Here is a 20,010-nt window from a genome sequence, read left to right as displayed (position 1 = left end):
GGATCCGAGTCACCCTTCCTTACGTACGGGTTCTCCCACCTGCTTACCCCCCCTTCTCACCAGGGCTCCATGGGCGGTGCTCGCGTTCTCCACCATGGCCGGCGCGGCTCTGCTGCAGAGATTACAGCTGGCATATGGGCATCGACTTCTTATAGGTGGTTGCAAAGTACGAAAAACTAATTGGCACCAGAGCTAAACTAGACACACTGCTGCAAAGAAAATAAAAAATGCAAAGAGGGCTTAGCCGCAGCCAGGGACACTAACCAGTTCTTCGGAAAGCAGCAAGAACCTGCGAGCGCTGGTACCAGGAAGAACAAGCAAAAGAGAAAGCAGCTCTACACATGCGAGCCGGGGAGAAGACCTGCGAGGGCTGCCCGCGCATGCGCAGTACATGTAACTTTTGCGTGTTCTGCAGCTCCTGCCCAGTGGCGGCGTGTGCGGACTTCAACACCGCCGGACTTTTAATTAGTGCTGCGGAGCTCGTGCGGCCCAGGGAGGGGGCCGCCAAACAGTACAGGAAGTCCGGCGGGAGCCCACCCCGCCTTCGTGAATGGTGCATGGTGTGGACAAAGCAGGATTTCAGGCGGGGCTCCTGTGAGCAAAACGGAGCCCAGCGTGTTGCTGCAGTGACCGGCAGGAAAAGCAGAGGAGCAGCGCAAATTCCCAATTCCCAACAAGAGCCGGTAAGTGCTTGGAGCGCGCGTGCGCCTTTAAAAAAAAAAAAAAAAAATGAAATGGCATGAGGCGTGCGTGTTAACGAAAGTGAAACTGCATGCTGGCTTGCGAGGGAAAGGGGACAGGAGATGTGCACGCCGCGTGGCTGTAGGCGCGTACACCAACTCAAATCCGCCGAGACCATGCGCGTGCCCATCTCCTGTCCCACTTCCGAGGCAAGTCAGCAACAATAGATCTCGCTGGCGACAGCGCTTCGCGCTGCGTTCGCAAGGCGAGACCTAAAAAAGGGTTCCCCTAAAGCTTGGATTCAGTCCTGTGTATGTTTATGGACTGCAGTTTTCTGATAGTTTTCTGAGTTTTCCATTGTCATTCCATCAAATTGCTGCGGATGCAAAGCAAAATAAGATTTTGTAGTGATTTTACATTTTTTATCCTTTTGAAAGGTGAATATTTGCAATATTATGTCATTTATTTGGCACACCTTTTTGTAATGGTTTTAATTAACTAATCATTTCGAAACTTACTTAGTTACAATTTTAATACATTAAATTATACCAGAATGAGAAAAATCCAATCAGTAGAACCAGATATGTTACATTTTCAATTTTAAGTAAATATACCACCTAAAATCACAAAGCGCCATTCACGGTCATCTGGTCATGCTAGACCGGGCCAAAGTCACAAGTTGAGGCCAACTGCGAAGGAGCATGGGTCAGATACTGAGAACGGGTCAGTCCAGCTGTGGTACCTTCTCAAAGTCTACACAAACAGACCGAGGCAGACGAGTCTGCGAGGAGCAGAAAGAGTGTCGCTGATGGAAGTCACTGTAGCGCAAAGAGCCAGTTGGAGGCATGTGCTGTCATCAATGTAGCACAAGTATGCGGACAGGCGTCCCAGGTGGTCTTTGATGGACCTTTGCATTGAGGGCCACCCCACTACGGGCTGTCGTTGCTGTAGCTGGATCTTGCATTACCAGTCATCGCTGACGGTTGCTATAGCATGAATATAGCAGTTGTTGCAGGCGGCAGAGTCTCAATGAGTAGGGGCCCACTCGTGCTCATGAAGAGCCAAAGCGTCAGGATTTCACCTTTTCTTTTGGGAGGAGCTCACACTGATGTCAACCATGGGTCCAGAACCTGGGGGGCTCTTCTTTGGGAGCAGGGGCCCACTCCAGCAGAGGCCAGCAGGTATCAGGCAGACCCCGTTATAATTTCAGGCAGGTCCAGTTGCAGCAGGTCGCTGGGCAGTAGCAGGGAGTCTCCTGGAGCTTGTTATGTCCCTGTAGCTCAAACAGCAGGCCAGCCAACTGACACTTGGATTTATTCAGGTTAGCCTGCGATGATGGTAAGCCAGTCCAGTCTTCCTTCTAAAACAGCAGGGTGGTCCTCAAGCTGCAGGGCAGTTCTCGGGCAGCAGGGCATTCCTTCCTCTGAAATATCTAAAGGTCCAGGAGTGTTCTGCTGAGTGGCACTGAAAGTCCAATATTTATACCTGGTGCAAGCCTTTGTGTGTGAGAAGACACCCTATCCTACCCACACATATGGTTCTGGAAAGTTCTTTCTGTCCCTTGTCAAGGCTCTAAACTGTCTAAAAAAGTGGCAAAAAGCAGACAGGCTGGATGTCAGATTCCTTTGTGTGTTTGACAAAGGACTCCAGAGCCCATTGAAGTGCAACGTCGGCTGGGTGCAGCTCCTCCCAGTCGTCCTGCCACGATAGCTCATCCTGTCCACACCTAAGCCCTCTTTGTGTCACTGTCTGGAAGGAATACACAAACTCCAACAGAAGACCTTCCACAGTCATATGGCCCAGGCACCTGGCAAAAGGCACAAATGGTTATGACAAGAAAATGACACCTTGCTAAAGGTGTCATTTTTAGAATGATGACTTAAAATTCAACTTTACCATTAAAGAGGATTTTACATTACAATTTATTTGAGTGCAAACAGCATATTTCTATCTGCTCCAAATCCAAAGTTATCACTTAAGAAATGTAAGAAGGTAACCCAGTGTTAGTCAATGGAGAGATAGGCCATACAATAGTGACAAACGATTTTAGGGTCTTTTCACTGCCAGGTCATGTAACACTTAGGTAGACATGCCCTACTTTCTAAATCCAATGTACCCTGCCCTATCAGCCTTGAGGGCCTACCTTAGGGGTGACATATATGTATTCAAAAGGAAAGTTTCAGGCATGGCAAAACTTTTATTTTGCCAGGGCGAAATTCCAGTTTAAAACTTTACTACTGACTGCAATGGAAGGCTTGAAGCATTTTTTTAAAGGCTAATTTAGTGGGTGGCATAATGAGTGCTGCTGGCCCACTAATAGTATTTAACCTACAGTTCCTGGGCACATTTAGTGCCATTTATTAGGGACGTTCAAGTAAATTAATTGCGCCAATTAGGTGTGGGCCAATTTTACCATGTTTGAAGAAGAGCACAAGCAAGTCAGCACTGGTTAGAAGTAGTAACGTTCACAGAGTTCTAATGCGAACAAAAACAGGTCCAGCAAAGGAAGGGAATGAAGGCAAAAAGTTTGGAGTAACCTTACAGACAGGACCAGGTTTAACATGTGCTATATAATTTAATCAGTAAAACTGCATGTCTGAGCACACCTAGTAGACATTTCAATGGGAAATGTGCTATTTGTAAACAGCAGTGTCCTAAAACACCATGATTTAATAATATATGTATGACGTGTACTCCAAAATGCACCACTGGCTAAACACCATACCCTTAAAATCCTCCTGTTGAATGGATGTGGCTCATTGTGTACACTTGTTCTTATTGTGATGCGGTAGGTGTAATTCAAGCCGGCTGTTTTTTCTTGTACTGGAGAGCAAAGTTTCCTACGGGAATTAATATGGGAAATCACATTTTTGGGGCCCCATTTTTCTTGGCCCCCTTCTTGAAAGATAGGTATGAAACTTTACATTAAGGAGCCAGGGCTGATGATTTTTTTTTTGGGGGGGGGGGGATTTTTGGACAGATTTGTCAAACAGCGACATAGTTATTAATGAAAAAATAAATGCTCTTCCTAAATAAACTCTGACTTAACTATACACAGTGGTAACCGTACATACATACATACACACACACAAATATATATTGTATACTTGTGCATGTGTTTATGACATATTAGTGAAAATACATGTTGCCCAATAACACGTTATTTACAGCAATGGATCTAATAAATGCCAAGTTACACATTTTATTATCACAACCAATGTCAAGTGACATGTTACCAACATAACACATTGAAAATTACATGAGGAAAACGCTGTTTACTGCTGCAAAGACTACATGTTACAACAACCTTGCACAGGGAAGCAACTCTAATAATACAGATGCCTCTTCAATGTGATTGTACCTCACCCCACGAATATAACCGAGCGCATCCTGATTTCCGTTAAATACATTTTTAAGACAAATACATATGAAAACTAGCCATCACATAAGCCAAATGTATAGATGTGAGGAGTGAAATATGTTATTATACATGGAGTTCAGCAGTTTTACAGCTGTGATGAATTTTGTCCAATGCACATATTGTGTTACATAAATGAAAGTGTGCTATGCGACTTGAAGCAGCTTTTTATCCATTCATCTTATTTTATTATATTTATTTTATCTGCAACGTTTTATAAAGCGCAAACATGACCCTTGCGGGTATCAGAGCGCTGTACACAGAGGCAAAAGCATGAATAAACTCAGTACAATGGAGGTCAACACTTAAAACAACAAGGAGTAAACAATCAAGATCAGGTACCGGGTGGTGGGCTCTGCTAGTTCAGTTTCTCATATAGTGTAATATATTTCCTATAACATTCAGCAAAACAATCATAGAGTGGTTCGTCACAACAAAGTAAAATAAATGACAAATCTGTAATCTGCCCAAGAAGGTTTCTAAAACCAGCCTGCACTCATGAGAGCCTCAGATCCTAGAAGCTGTAGAGGATATTTACACCATGCAGAACAGCTAATGCCAGTTTCATATGCTGTGCTCTGCTTCACAATTACTTTACTCCCCTGAGACCTCAGCTCTATGCACTATGCTAATAATTAGAAATACATCAATAAGGAGCCTTCCCTCAACATGATACTTCATCCTTTCTGAAAGCCTGCAATAACCTGCAGTGTTATGTATTAGTAGCTTAGTTGTGAGTGGTTACTTTGTGTCTTTATTAGTGCACTAAAGCAGCCTATCGACTCTGTGAGTGCTACATAAAACAGGAAATTATTATTATTACACATATTAAAAGGTAAAGAATTTCCAAAAGTAAGTTAACCTATTGCTAAACCATATGCATGCTCTCTAAAAATCAAGGGGTATTTGACATTTTGACGGAAAAACTAACATGACTTTTAGACAAATGGGAAGTAAGGTTGGTTGCTATTTTTAAAAGGGCTATTTCCAATGAATGCAACAATTCTTTTGAATGTATTTGTTTAAAGTGGTAATGGCAACGTGACAATAGTAATGCTCTGGTAATCGGAATCGGTGTCCACTTCAGCCATGTCCCAGGCGCGCAACACCCATTGGACTCAAAGGGCTTCAGCCCCCCCTTGTGAAAGACAGCTTCCCGGGAACACACACAGCCGCACCCGAGCACTTCACAGGGCTTTAAAAGACCATTTGCATCTTAATGAGGCCTCGCTGTTGTTTCACCCCTTCTAAGAGCCCCTGCAGCTCCACTCTGCCTATTGCTTAAAGATTCAGCCCCCCCCCGAATTTTTTTCTTAGCCCCCCCTCCCCCGAAGTTTGGCTCTAGTTGCGCCTCTGATATATCCTGTCTTTTCTTAAATCCGACTCAGCTCTCAGGACAGAGGTACTCCCTCGCCTTCCTCTCCAGTCTCTGACAACTCAGGCCAATGTTAACGAGCACGAGCCCCCCATACACTACTTCTGGGTCCCAAGTCCCACAGGCGACTATAAAGCATGGCACATAGGGACCTGGCAGAAAACCATGATGGAGGGGAATGAGCAAGGGAGGGAAAGGGGATTAGAACATGGCAGTGGCATCTCTGGGAGTAGATTTTAGGGGGGCACACATCGTGCCTGCAATAAAACTACAGATTTATACAAACCAATTCAGATTTAAACATTTTGAGCGAGCAGCACTGCTTTGCAATAGAAAGTAGTTGGGCAGATGAATGTGCCCAAGGTGGTATTTTATGCAATCTATGATACAAGTTGGCACAGACCAAAACAAAACTGTGGGGCAGAATGAAACATAGAACACATTTCAATGGTTATTGCTGAAAATGACAATATAATGCGCAATCTGTCACTGCTGAACGTATTGCAGAAACCTGATTGAAAGCTTGAAACATACATTGAAGCTCATTTATAGAACATATTTGGAAAGGTAACAGCTACATATCATAAACCTCACAGTAGTCTACATTAGTAACACTTTGAACGAAAGAAACATTACAAATGTAAAAGGATACTTCTCTGGTAACCCCACCCTGTCCAATCTAGTTTTACACCCTCTGTGCCATAGACGTTTTATCACAAGCGCATCTCAGTATGAGATTTGTCTAAGTTATTTTCTACACAGTTTGGATTCCGTGTGTGCCGTTTTATACTTAAAAAATTAAAAAGCCCAGGTTTTCATTAAATTGGGGGGAGGAGGGGGGGTCTCATGTTGGCTGTAGTTCGCTGTTTGAGGAAAGAAAGGGAGAATGAAGGGCATCTTGAGAAATGCAGGGGTCTTCCTTTTGAATTTCACCTGTTTCTTTCTTTTAATATTTAACTAATGTAACTTTTATTCTTCGAGTTTTATATGGAAAAGTTCACTTTCTTAATATGGTTTATAACTAAGTAACTATGTGGGTAGGGTCTCTACCCACTTCATTTGTAATACTGGGACACACTAACCAATGCTTATATATTATAAGAGATTTGGGCATTAGGGTGACCAAGTAGGGTTTTGAGAGATCCCTCTCGCTTCAATATTCTTCATACTTTTAAGCTGATGAACTTGACTTTATGATTACATTGATCATGTTTGTCAGTAACACAAGGGTTTGTGTGTTTATTTTACATTGTAAAGGACATGGTAGCAAGTAAGGCAAATAGCCAGCAATTATATATGCAATCCCAAAATGTTTTGTACCCTGTGGCCCCAATTCACAAAGATTTTGCTATGAGTAGAAGTGACTGATTCTTGCACTACTCTCGAGTCCAGTGAGCCAGGAGCAACACAAGAGAAAGTCACATCAAAATATTTGTGGATTACTCCTTGTATCTTCACTATAATCTAGTAGATTTAGTTTAGTGACGAAGCTTCAGGGCCCAAAGTCACGCGACCAGTTTGCATCTCAAGTTTTCTCAAATACCTTCCTGCATAAAAACAATTGTTCGAGGCATATTCCTCTTTCTGCATGTGCCGCAATCTGCAGCACACATAGAAAGAGGTAGTAACAAGAAGAACGTATATATTTCTCCTTGTTGCACCTCTATTGCATAGGCACACTATTTTGGTGCAAACCCAGGGTTAAAAGTGTTTGTAATTCAAAGTTTGCATCAAAGTACATCAGTATGACCATGCTCCACCCATAGGACACCTATCTAACAAGTAATGCAAGTCAGCGCTATGCGCTGCGTTGCATTAACTTCTATTTACTAACCCACTCAAAGCCATGCAAATTGCCTTTGCATGGCTTTGTGAATGCCAAAATGGATTTTGCATTGGGCTTACACCCCAAAAGTGACAGAACCTAATGCAAATCTGGGCCTGTATCTCCTTGTCCTCCAGTTTCATCAACACCAGTAAAAAAATGTGTCTGCCAACAAACGAATGTCTTTGCAGTGTGAGCAATACAAAAAAAGGACACTGAAGAGCCAAGACTGTGAATGTCAACAAAAGGTAAGCGTTCAGATAGCAAGGGAAACTGAGTAAAGTTCCACTTTAGAGTTTTGCTATTCAAAGTGACATATTTTGTAAAACTAGCACATTACTATTAGATAGTAGACAATAGTAATATAATACATGGGAGCCTGCTATCCCTTTATAAAAGCCTGTCTCTAATTCTTTATTACTGTCAAGTTGTTACCTATCATCTCTAGTCAACTGTAACAACAACATTATGTATTGCTCAGCAATATTAACTTATTACAATTTAGTTGTGATGTTGTAAACCTTACTGCCAGAGCCAGAAGCAAAAGTTAAATGCAGGTCACTTAGCATCATTACAGCTGCAGTTTAAACCAAGGAGTGAGAATGAAAACTGTCTTTTCATTCTTCTGTTCTTGAGTAAATCACGGTATCTCCTTGTCCCCAAAATGGGAGTGCCTAGAAATGAATAACTTTGCAGTGTGAGCTGTACAAAAAAATACATTAAAGGCCACTGAAGAGCTGAGACCCTAAATGTCAACAAAAGCTAAACATTCAGGGGCTATTCATAAGTCCCTATCGCCACCACAACACCACTTACAGAGACGCTGAGATGGCGATACGGGCCTCGCCTTATTCACAAGGCAGTTTTAAGCCACTTAACATGGCTTAACGCTGCCTTGTGAATAAGGCACCCTTTCACGCTGTATTTAACGTGAAACGGGAGAGTAATGGGTGTTGCGGTGGGCGTTCCACCGCAACATCCATTGATTTTGACGCTGGCCCCTATTCACGAAGGCAACGTAAATAGGAGGCAGTGCCAAAATTAAGACCAGGAAAATCCTAGTCTTAAACAGTCAATATGAGGAGAAATGCTTCATTTCTCCTCGTTTTTGCTTTTTCCATGTGTGCTGCCTAGTGCAGCACACATGGAAAAAGCAAAATGCCATGGTTTGTGTATGTACAGGAAGGTATCCCTTCCTGTACATAAACAAACCTTTTTCAAAAATGCCATTCTGTCACTTTCATGTGTGCTGCACAGCACACATGAAAGTGAGAGATTTGCATTTAGAATTGTTTATGTGCAGGAAGGGACACCTTCCTACGCATAAGCGATCCTCTCCTGCACACAGACACCATTGCACTCTGGTGCAAGGGTGCCTGTGTTGGCGCTAAGTTGTTAAAGTTAGCGCAATCGCAGGGGGAAACGCAAGGCTGCACCATATCCTTGTGAATATGGTGCAGCCTTGCGTTTCCGAAGTGGCTAACGCCTCTCTCCGCCACTTCCTTGTGAATATCCCCCTCAGAGAGCAAGGAAAGCTGCGCTAAATTCCCTCTTTGAAATGTTGCAACTAATAGTAACATATTTATGTAAAACTACCTCTCAACCATTACCAACAGATTTGTAGACAATAGTGATTTAAATACATGGGAGCAAGCTAAGCTATCACTGTAGAAATGCCCGTCTCGCATTTCCTTATTACAGTTGTTTGAGTTGTGAAGTTTCACCTTTGTCACCTGTAACAACCAAATTATTGGAATATGTATATGTTGTGCTCAATTAAATTAATTACAGGAAAAACTGAATATCTCTGCATTTATTTACACATTCTGTGCCTTCTCGTTTGATCTCACATACATTTAACTGAGTCTAATTTATTTTTGCAACAAATTTCTCATGACTTTTTGGTGTGATTAATTTCGTAATACAGATTCAACTTGAATTCTTCATGTCTACAATTATGCTTTCTCTTGCTTATGAAGAAGCAGGACAACAAGGATTTAAGCCATTTGTGGGATGTGTGAAGATGTGACCATGTATCAATAAAATTTCCTCTGACGTATGTTAAAAGGATATATCAAATCACCTCTGTATTCCATGACCTTATAAAGAAACTAAGGGGCAGATTTATGGGGATATGGCGTAGAGCAGCACAGCAAGTCACCTTGCTTCGCTGTCCTCCGTCAAAGTGAAATGGCCGTAATACAGTGCATTCTTTTCCTTTCCCCCTCTGCTAGTGCCGTTTCTGCAGCCTAGAGCTAACGCAGGCACACTTGCACCATGGTGCAATGGTGCATGTGTTGTAGGTAGAACTGCTTATGTCAGGAAGGGGCATCTACCTGTTAAAAAACAATCCTGTGAGGCTTTTTTCTGAAAGAGGAAAACATTAAAAGAAGTAGGGTTTTTTCACCTAGTTGCTCCTTCCCTGGGGAGGCATAAGATTCTGGTGCATTCCCAGGTTCACATGGTCATGTCAATCTGGGGAAGCCTCAAAATCCATGGCTGTTGCGTGGGAACTTCCATTATAACACCCATGGAACGCCTGCCTAGCGCAAGTAAGGCATCGCAGCGATTTGCACGGCTTTGCCTTACTCCATATCTATGAGGCCATTCAATGCCACGCAAAGTGGCTTTGCGTGGGCTCTTAAGTATGATTTTGTGGTTTGCCCCGCTGGAACATCACAAAAAGTGACACTAAGGTGGCACGAGGGGCTCATAAATATGCCCCGAAGTATTCAGCCTTCTTCCTTAATATGGTCACAGAACTCCTTATTGAATTGCAAAATCCTTATAATGTCGAGCAGGAGCACTTGATCCCCTATCTAATGACGTCTTGAGGTATGCTATTCCTTTCTGGAAGGCTGCAGCTCCACTGATAAGAGCGGGCCTGCAATGTATTGCTCCACGCAGCCAGATAGAGCCAGCGTCTGTTGACCAGGAAGCATTAGAGGGAATGTACGAGTGCACTTGCGTCACGGTGATGCTGTCTTCTCAACGAGCAGTGAATCAGCTGCAGAGACGAGTCCAAACGCTGCTTCACTAGTGGGGCACTGATGACATATTGTTTTAAGAGCGAGCCTTGCCTGCCTGGATGTGGCGGCACGCCAGGCACGCTCGGCGGAGGCCACGCTGCTCACAGAGTACATGTCATGGCAAGATCTGATGGGCGGGCACTATTCCGGGCAGCTCTATATCAGGAGCAAGCCCTGACCCCGCTCAGGGGTCAAGATCTTTATTTTGGGAGCTAGTGCCAGCAAACACGGTGACGAACCCTCGGCTGTGCCTTCAGAGTGCTGCTGGGAATCATGTCGGAATTTGTCATGTCAGAATTTGCTTTTGGAACAGTGGTTACGAAAATTAGCATGCCTAATTACGTCAGATTTGAAAATGAGATTTAAAAACACACTGAACTCCCTCCTCCGCGCCTTGGGAAGAACAGGCTGGTTATGCAACCTTCTGTGGGACAGCCATTTTCCATGTGTAATTACATATGGAAATATTTGCAAATCAAATAAATTAAAACCATGCACACGGTAGCTCGGAAAAAACATTTTGGCAGAACTGTCTAGCTTATATAACAAACACCTACAGTACACACTGTGGTAAACCTATGCCAGGAAACAATGCCTCCTCTCACCACCCACCGCGTGATTAAAAGTGTGAGAGATAAAAGGGCGTTCTCACCTACCACTGTCCTGCCCTCTGCGCCACGTCACCTCAAAGCAGCGCCAGGGCGAGGAACACCATTGGACTAGGTGAAGAACCTGGCACGAGTCACGCATTTGGCATGAGAAATGTTGCCAGCTCAGTGGGTTAAGTGCCTGTTTCGGAGATTTGTGAATAATCCGTAGGTCACAGGCTCCAGTCCCAGTAACAAAGTGGAGTGGATTAACATGCGAGACCTACAAACAACATGTCTTTCACACAATCCTGTTCCAGTAATGTAGCTCCGCGTTTTAAGAAACTGCTGCAAGGTGCAAGCTACGGATGACAGGTTCCAATGCTAATAAAATAGCTCACTGGGTTTAGGCATCTGTTATATGGGTCTTTGTGTAACCTTCAAAGTGGAGGTTCCAATTCAAGTAAACCCTGTACCATTCAAGGGGTAAAGTACATGGCCAGACAACTCAGTGATTGAATGCGCCTGTTACAGTAACCTGCGTGTCCTACTATCAGGTCAAAGATTCGAGCCCCCAACGAAACCAACTCTTCAGTACAAGGACAATACTGTACGTGCAGTTTGAGTCGTAAAACTCGCAATAGCTTTTATTTTAGTGTCAAAGTAAGAGAAATTTACTGCTGTGCACTTTAATCGCATGTCCATTATTATAGTGAACTGCACAGGGCATATAGCTCGACGACTGACTTCTAAATCTGTTCATGTGCGAATGCACAACGTTTGCAGCGCAGAGGAAGCAACGTGGGCTGTCATCCGCACGTGCGCGTCACCGAGAGGACGGCTAAAAATAAAGCGGTGCACTGTAGCTACTTTAAGACACCCAACGCCTGCTGTCACAATGTGCGGGCTGGAGAGGGAATCGTTTCTGCCAGCGAAGATGCCAAAGCAACTTTTGTTTGCATCTCAGCACACTCAGAACCTGTAGCTTGGTGCGCACTATCGGAGGAACGGTGCACCTATGGTTCGGTGTGTATGCGCTTGCACTGTAAACGGTGTGTACAGGCGCCACAGACACACAATACAGGTTTTAATTGTTAGCATTGCTCGGTCCGGAGGACTTCACTCTGCACAGACCTCTGTTTTTTATTATTCTATGCTTTATACTGGGTTTTGCCGGATTCAAGCAACTCGAACGTTCTGCAGCGAAGAGAAATGAAGGGAGAATTGAGAAGGTTTGCCCAGGGTCACACAGTCAGTGAGATCACATGGCGTAGCAATACAGTATACAAATAAGGCATGCTCTTTTTCCAGCTAACAGATCCACTCCATGGCGGATATTTCGAAATGTTTGCGCTCGGGATAAAATCAGAACATACATTTTGTATCATTGTTGGTATATTCCAGAATCGGGAGTGAAGCAACCAGATTTTTCATAAGTACACAGTACATAATTACATTTGCACCAATTCAGAAAGGTGGGTGCACTGTACAAGGTTCCTTGGAAAACAAGAAAGGGACAGACCGAGTCTGCTAAACATCTAGTACCTGTGTTAACGTTTGGAAAGCGGGGAAAGATAATTGCTCAGAAGTTTACTATGAAAACAGCAACATGATTACAAAATGAGGTTAATGAATGCATGTTGCCCTGGTGCAGTAACATGCCCAGTTTGAGCCATTTCATGTTACACAAAGAGCAGATTCCATAACAAAAATGACATTTCAGGTTTTGCACCAGTGCAAGTTTTTTTTGTTTTAATTATACATCACATATGCGTCCCTAGGGCCAATGGTGAGTTGCCTTAATTTATACGCCAGGTTCACATTAGTAAATAAAATAGTGTCACTTTGGGCGCGTATAGCCATAAGGTATGACACAATATCCTCTAGAATGCATACATTTATAGCCATCCCCTGGTGCCACCGATAAGTGGGTAGTGTGCCACATTGAGACAGTCACTCTAGCTGGCAAGTGCCCGCAGGCTGCTCAACATGACTGCACTTGGCCTTCCCCTCCGGCCCCTGCTCGTCCCTTCCTCGCCCTGCTGTCCCCGTGCACACACAGCTGCAGCGGGCTTCGAGCGCTAAAGTCTTAGGTCTCCCACATGGGTCCAGACCCGCGCCCTCAGCGGCGCTGGCATTACCGGCAGCGTGACAGCTCGAGTGCGCTGTCAGTGACCCTGCCCCCTGCCCATGTGCGTTTCGGCATAGCAACACGGCAGGCAGCGCTGGAGCCCACTCAAGTCGTTAGTTATGTAGACGCCAGGGCGCAAAACCCTCTCATTTCACACAGCGAAATTACAGCCCGTTTCCCATTGCCCTAAATGTCAGACAGGGGAAGTGTCAGGAGGATCGCCACACACACAGCACATGGCTACTGGCTTTGCTGAGTGAATGCCCTTCACTGGAAGTTCCCTATGCAGCGCACCTCAAGTATGCCAAGAATTGCACATAATTCGCACCATTCCCAAATGGCGAGCTAATGATACCCACATGCACATATGTTCCTGTAATGTCTACGTAAAACACATTCTGGATGCATGTCAACAGGACTCTTCAACATCTGTCCCTGATTTGAACTTTTAAGCGAGGGCAGCCAAGAAGTAGCCCTAGGATGCCTCTCTGCTGGCACCCCGCCGGTGCCCACGTCAGGTCCAGCCCGTGCCCCTCGGCTGTCAGCAGCGCAGCGGCGACACTGGCTCTGAGGCGCCGGGAGCAGGGCTCATTCATTGCCAGGACCGGGATGGATTGCACAAGCGACGCCCGGCTCCCGGGGCCGCCCCCGGAGCAGAGTCTGCACATTCGCACCCACTCGCAGCCGCGGAGCGCTTACTTACATCATCCCATTTCATGCACTTGGTGCCTTTCTTCAGGCTCTCAGGGACGCTGACATGTTTGAGCTGCAACGCGTGGACACCTGGCTGAGCCCCAGCCATTTTCACACATGGATCCTTCAGAGCGCGGTGAGATCAGAAAATTCCCAGCAAATGCACAAGCAGGATGTAAACAAAATGAGCAATAAAATGAAAAAAAATCCGATTCCCAGCTGGCTTGAAATGTTGACGGGTGTCTCCCACAGAGACGGCAGCGGAGGTCCAAGTGGCAGGTGGGTCGGGGCGGTCCCTGCAGCTGGTTCAAGGCAGGGCTGGATACACACAAAACCCAGGGAAGAGAGAGCGCTGCAGAGAACAGACCCTCCGAGAGCAGGGCTCGGTCACGCCGCTGCTCGCCCGTACAGCGGTACCTCAGAGGAGAGCCTCCGCTGCTGCCGCCAGGCGCTGTCACCCTCCTACAGAGCCACCCGGCAGCGCATCCTTCTGCCCAGCGAGCGACCAGGGCGAAAGAGCAGCGCTGCGCTCACGCACGCCGCGCTCCAGCACCCCTCCTCCCTCCCCAGCCCTCCTCAGCGCCTGGCAACTTTCTCCTCCGAGGAGCTGGTGAAGCAGAGGGAAGCGCCACCGCCTGCCTCAGCTGCGCACTGCAGCCCCGAACAGAGAGGTCATCTGCGCACCGGCTCCCAAGGTCCAGTGTCCCGATTCAGTCCGAAGGCCACACGAGTACAACTGTGAAACCAAAGAATAAGACAAACACTTAACACTCTGGAGCCGCGGGAAAAGATAGCGCCTACAGCATTATACGTTCACAAGTTCACAACAATGCAGTCATTCCAATACATGTTTTCTGGTTACCCGCGGCTACGTTTGTTTGGGTGATTGATTTCAGAGATGTCTTGCGAGGACATTTCCATTATTTGCACACCACAGACTGCATCAGCTCCAGTCTGTGTCCTATTGTCAGGAGTTACCATTTCATTCAGGGTGTTGTGCATTTGAAACAGTCTATGACACCCAATCCGCTCAAAATAACTGAACAGTCATGGAACTGAAGACTTGGAAGTTCTTCTTAGGACACTGCGCCTGTGGCAGTAGATTTGCCCAAAGGCCTCCAAAGTGAAGGGCAACTGAGAGCCGTGAGCGCAGAGTGGAGTAAAATAGGGTCTTAGGCCAACTGAGGTTTGAGATGATCTTCAGAGAAACGTGGGGCGTAGTAGGAGTAATTGTTTCACTTTTTTCAGGTGCTTTTTTTTGTGCTGACATGGAGCTCACACTATCAGTGCGCTGCCAGTAGAAATCTACCTCAAAAGGCCTGGAACCTGTCACAGGTGTCACTCGCCATTCTTCGCAGACAGCAGCTGTAGGGGTGCGGTCGAATCTTTAAACACACTGATCTAAATCCAATTGTTTGGATCTGTCAACACTGTGACACACATCCCTGCAGTAGGTGTATTATCCCACTGAGCTTTCTGAGTAGGATGAAAACCTGTTGCATGTAGGCTTCACATAAATATCTGGAGTATGTAAAATTTTATGTCGCTGATTTAGCTATACAGGCTAGAACCAGTGACCTGAAAATCGCACATGGCATCGTGCATTAGGTACATACTTTCCCTGTTGCATTTCGATCACATTTTAACATGTAACAAACAGAGTTTGTATGTTTTCATTCTTTTTTCCATTTTATCAGATTCAAGGGCCTGGAGCCTTTCTGAAAGGCCCAAGTCTATTGAATTTGTTGTATTATACACAGATTCTGGTATTCCTGAGTTTACTACAGAATTGGATACTAATGGCTGATTATAGAAATTGACGAATTAACGGTAATAGTTGGATTGATAAAGTATTTAGTACCAATTCTTGTAGCCTAACCACAATAACCAAACTCATCTTCTCCCATAAGCAGCTTCCAGGCACTGGAAAAAACATTGAAAAAGAAACATCCAAATGGTTGGAGGCAACTTTTCTTAAAAAAAGACATTGAAACAGATAGAATCCAAAGGGGTTTGAGATTATTAACCTTTCCTCCCTTGGAACAGAAGACTATTAAAATCAAGAGATGGGAAACCAACTGAAAATAAGCCTCTAATAATATGATCAAACAACTTTTGGAATTAGCTGAAGAGGTGTGTGAGAAGTACAAGAGTGAGGTGAATAAACTCACCCAAAAAATTGAAGCCAATTGGGTGGCTATCACCCCAAAGAATTATGCGATTTGGAATAAAGTCATTGATGAATATGAGGTTTAACTCAGAGGTAATGTGTAAAGTGTTTGTGCAACACTTCAATCAGTAACATAGTGAAAACACACCACAAAAGGATCACATACCAGTTTAGAAAAATATAGTAATTTTAAATACATAAAGCAAGACCAAAATAACAAAAAAGTCAATCAGTAGAACCGGAGTTATGAATCTTGAAAGATTTTAGTGAAAATAGCGCCAAAAAGTACAAAGCTCCAACTATGGATATCTGGTTGCGCTGGACTGGGTCAAAGTCACAAGTTCAGGTTGACCACGATGGAGTGCAGGTCAGCTACAGTCGCCAGATTAGTCCAACTGAAAGTTTCACCTTCTCAAATCAGCATTCATGGTGGATGGTGCCAAAGGAGCCGAGAGAGCATTGCTGGAGGCTGCCAGAGTAGCGCAAAGAGCAGGCCGGGTGTCGGACCTTTGCGCTGATGGTCGCCATGAGTGGTCGATGCTGTAGCGCAAATGACGTGAGGGGCACCACTTGGGCATCAGGAACTCACTACAGCTTGGTCCAGGTGCTGGTACAAGATGCTGGGGAGCCTTTAATATCCCATAGACTCAAATCAGGATGCCAGCAGACTAGCCGTTGTAGTCACTCTGGTAGCCTTGGGTTCAAGAGGATGTTGCATGTCCAGCTCTCCTGTCCCAGGCAAGAAAGCAGCAGGTCAGCACAGCAGAGCAATAGTTCTCCAGAGCAGTCCAGCAGTGTACCCACAGGTACAGAAGTGTACTGAAAAGTGGGTGTCCGAGGTCCAAAATGTATACCTGTTGCCCTTCCTCTAGAAGGTGGGAGAAGCTTCTAGAAATTCCCTCTGAAGTCCTAGGCATCCTGTCTCCCCTGTCCTGGCTTCAGACTAAATACAGGGGGTATAAAGGCCTTTGTGTGGAGGCAGGAAACAGACTATTCAAGTATAAGTAGCACAGTGCTCAGCTCCGCCCTCCCATTCTGCGAGTGATGGCCCATCCAGGCACACCTAAGTTCTCTACTATATGTGGCTGTCTAGGTGGAGTACACAAAGCCCAAGTGTCAGCTACACCCAGTCACCTGACCCAGAGACAGGCTACAGGCACTAAATGGCTAAGGCAGGAAAATGGCAACTTTCTAAAAATTGGCATTTTCAAAATTCTAATTTAAAATCCGACTTTACCACAAGTTAGGATTTTTCATTACAATTTGAAAGACACCAAATATGAATTGGGTACTTGTTCCCATTTGAAAATTACAGCTCATTAAATGTAATGAGCTAACTTCAATGTTAGTCTTTGGGTGAGGCAGGCCTTGCAATTGTAAAAAACAAATGTAATAACTTTTCACTTCCAGAACATGTAAAACTTAAAAGTACATGTGCCATTTGCCATCTACTATTTGCAATATCCCAAAAGGTGAAATCTCGCAAACATGCAGGTATTGCTCACAGATGGCTACCTACAAAGTCAAGTCAATTAAATTGATTGACAGATTACAGCAAAGGGGTTATCAAGAACAACAGTTGAATCAGACTATCAAAAAAATTGCCCCTCCACCGAGTAGCCTTCTGACCAAGAAATCTAAAAACGGCAAAGACAAATCCAGTGTGGCATATATTTGTCATTTCAGACGAGTCTTGCAGAAACACTGGTATTTATTGACTAATGATCCATCCATCAGTGACAACATCTCCAAATAACATCTGGGGTTCCGGAGAGCTACTAATCTAAAGCAAATACTCTGCCAATCAGAATTTGAGGATATGAGACATCAGACAACATCTTTCTTACTAAACAACAGGCTTCTATGCCTGTCATGATCGTTCAATGTACACATTTGGACTCAATTCAATGAAGGTCTTTACACAGTATGAATCAAGACTATCCGGCTCAACCAGTGGATTAACTGTAATAGCACATACGTAATATATATATCATACTCTGCCCCTGCTAAAAATTCAATGCTGGCAGTACCATCCGACCATTGAAAATAAGGATACAAGAAAATTGCCAGAACATACACAAAACAGATATAAGCCTTTCACTGACAGAACACTATATCACATTTTATGGACATAAACAACACTTTAAGTTCTTTGGTCTGGAATATATCCCCCCACATTTCCAAGGGGAAAACTGAGAACGGAAAATATAACAGAAGGAGAGTAGATACAGCTTACAAATCAATACTGTTCAGAATGGACGTAACAAGAATGCCGAATTACACATTTGGCTTAAATAAATTAATATTCAGTACATATTAGCCTCAATATTGAACACCTTCTAAAATAAACGACTGGGAGATATAATACCGCTAACTTCCAATATACTATACTTGTAACACACTTCTTCAAGGTTCCCTACATTTAACTACTTTCATTTTGATTGAAACTGACTGTCTTGCAACATATCTGTTTTGTAATAGGGCAAGAGTTGATACATGTGACTTTATTGTGCATATCCCCCATTTTCCTGCACACACCATTGTTGTTCTGAATTGAGGGGATGTCTAAAGCCCATTGATTCTATGTTCCTAAATACTCAACCATTACTTTGTATGAGCATATTTAAATTATTATCATTTTGTCTCTGTCTAAACATGGATCTACGGTGTACCATTCTATGTAATGGCTTAATTGTCTGGATCACTCAACTATGACAGTTCACATAACATGTATGACTTTAATCACTGCCTGCCTCTATTGACTCTCTTGGGTCACTAAGTATATATCACCCAATTACTGTATCAAATACATATGACTCAATATCGCTATTTTTTACTTTCTTGGCTTCCCATGAATTATATATGAGGGATAACCTAGTCCCAATACAATTACAATACTTACCAATCAACAGTATATTTACTTCCTTGCCACTTTAATATGGCTGCCATTGAACTCAATAACTTCGGGCCCGATTATGACTTTGGCGGTGTGGGTGCAGGGCCGTCGCTCCGTTGCCATGCTCCCACAACGCCAAAGCCATGTAAGCACCGCCCACCACATCACCAGTTTATGAGTTTTCTCATGTCTGGCAGGCTTTTCTTTGGTGGTCCTAAGGCAGTGCCTCTGAAAAAGGTCACCGAAATAGGGGCGTCAAAGGCAGCTCCTGCATGGCATGGACTCTGCAGTTCATGCCGTGCAGAAACTGGGGTGTATGTACACAGGGGGGCTTAGCATGTGCCACTCCACATGCACCCCATGACCCTGAGGCAAAAGGGAGCTCTGTAGGGCCTCTTTGTTTCCTCTCCACCATAGTTTTCATGGAGGGCTCACCGCCATGAAAACCATGGTGGAGAGGACACTCATAATATGCTTGGCGGAACCTCAGGGGAACCAGGCCCCCCTACCCATTAAAAAAACAAAGATGTGGCCACCACCTGGGGGATTGGGTCCCCGGGGTTACATCAGACTCAGGAGGGGGTTGCGTGGCCCCCCTCCAAAAATAAAACAAACACAAAAAAGAGGTCAGGCCCCTGAGGAGGGGCATTTGCAGAGTGGTAGAGAAACGGGGCGTGGCCTGCAATGACATCTCAGCAATCTCACTGTTTGGGGCTTACTAGAGGTATCAGGTAGGCTAGTTGGCTCCTATGGACCCCCAGCATCGATGTCTCAAATGACATCACTGATGACATCATCCAGTGACTGTGAGTGTTTCTAAAAAGTTTAGGAATGTTATATATATATACACCAAGGTGTATTGAAGACTGAGTGGGTGTATGAGTGTCTGTATGGATGATTCCATGGGTTCACGACTGCCTGTATAAGTGGGTGATTATAAGTGTCTCAGTGAATGTATGGGTGAGTGATTAATCTATGTGAATTTCTGTATCAGTCTGTCAGTTGTTATGTAAGTGGCTGCATGGGTTGGGGAGTAGCTACATGAGTGTCTGTATGGGTTATTGATTGGTTGTCTGAGTACCAGTATGGGTGCCTGAGTGTCTGTGTGGGTGGCTGAGGGTTTGTGTGACACCCTGCATGGATGTGTGAGTGGGTGATTCACTGGGTGTATGGGTTCATGAGTGTGCCTGCGAGGGGCTGTATGG

The 20,010-nt window shown here is 44.6% G+C and overlaps 1 protein-coding gene across 3 annotated transcripts in view; it reads right to left on the bottom strand.

The window, feature by feature from the left end:
* PLCB1 (phospholipase C beta 1) overlaps nt 1-14,334 on the bottom strand; it is a 2,173,917-nt gene extending 2,159,583 nt beyond the window's left edge. For all 3 annotated transcript variants that reach the window (XM_085612648.1, XM_085612647.1, XM_085612649.1), the window contains exon 1: nt 13,750-14,334. In XM_085612648.1, coding sequence (XP_085468774.1) covers nt 13,750-13,848 — 99 coding nt within the window. In that variant the 5' untranslated portion in view covers nt 13,849-14,334. The remainder of the gene's footprint in view (nt 1-13,749) is intronic.
* Nucleotides 14,335-20,010: the final 5,676 nt, after the last annotated feature.

This window comes from Triturus cristatus, chromosome 6 (genome assembly GCF_964204655.1).
Source record: "Triturus cristatus chromosome 6, aTriCri1.1, whole genome shotgun sequence".
Lineage (NCBI taxonomy): Eukaryota > Metazoa > Chordata > Amphibia > Caudata > Salamandridae > Triturus > Triturus cristatus.
This window is presented reverse-complemented; position numbering and strand designations above follow the sequence as displayed.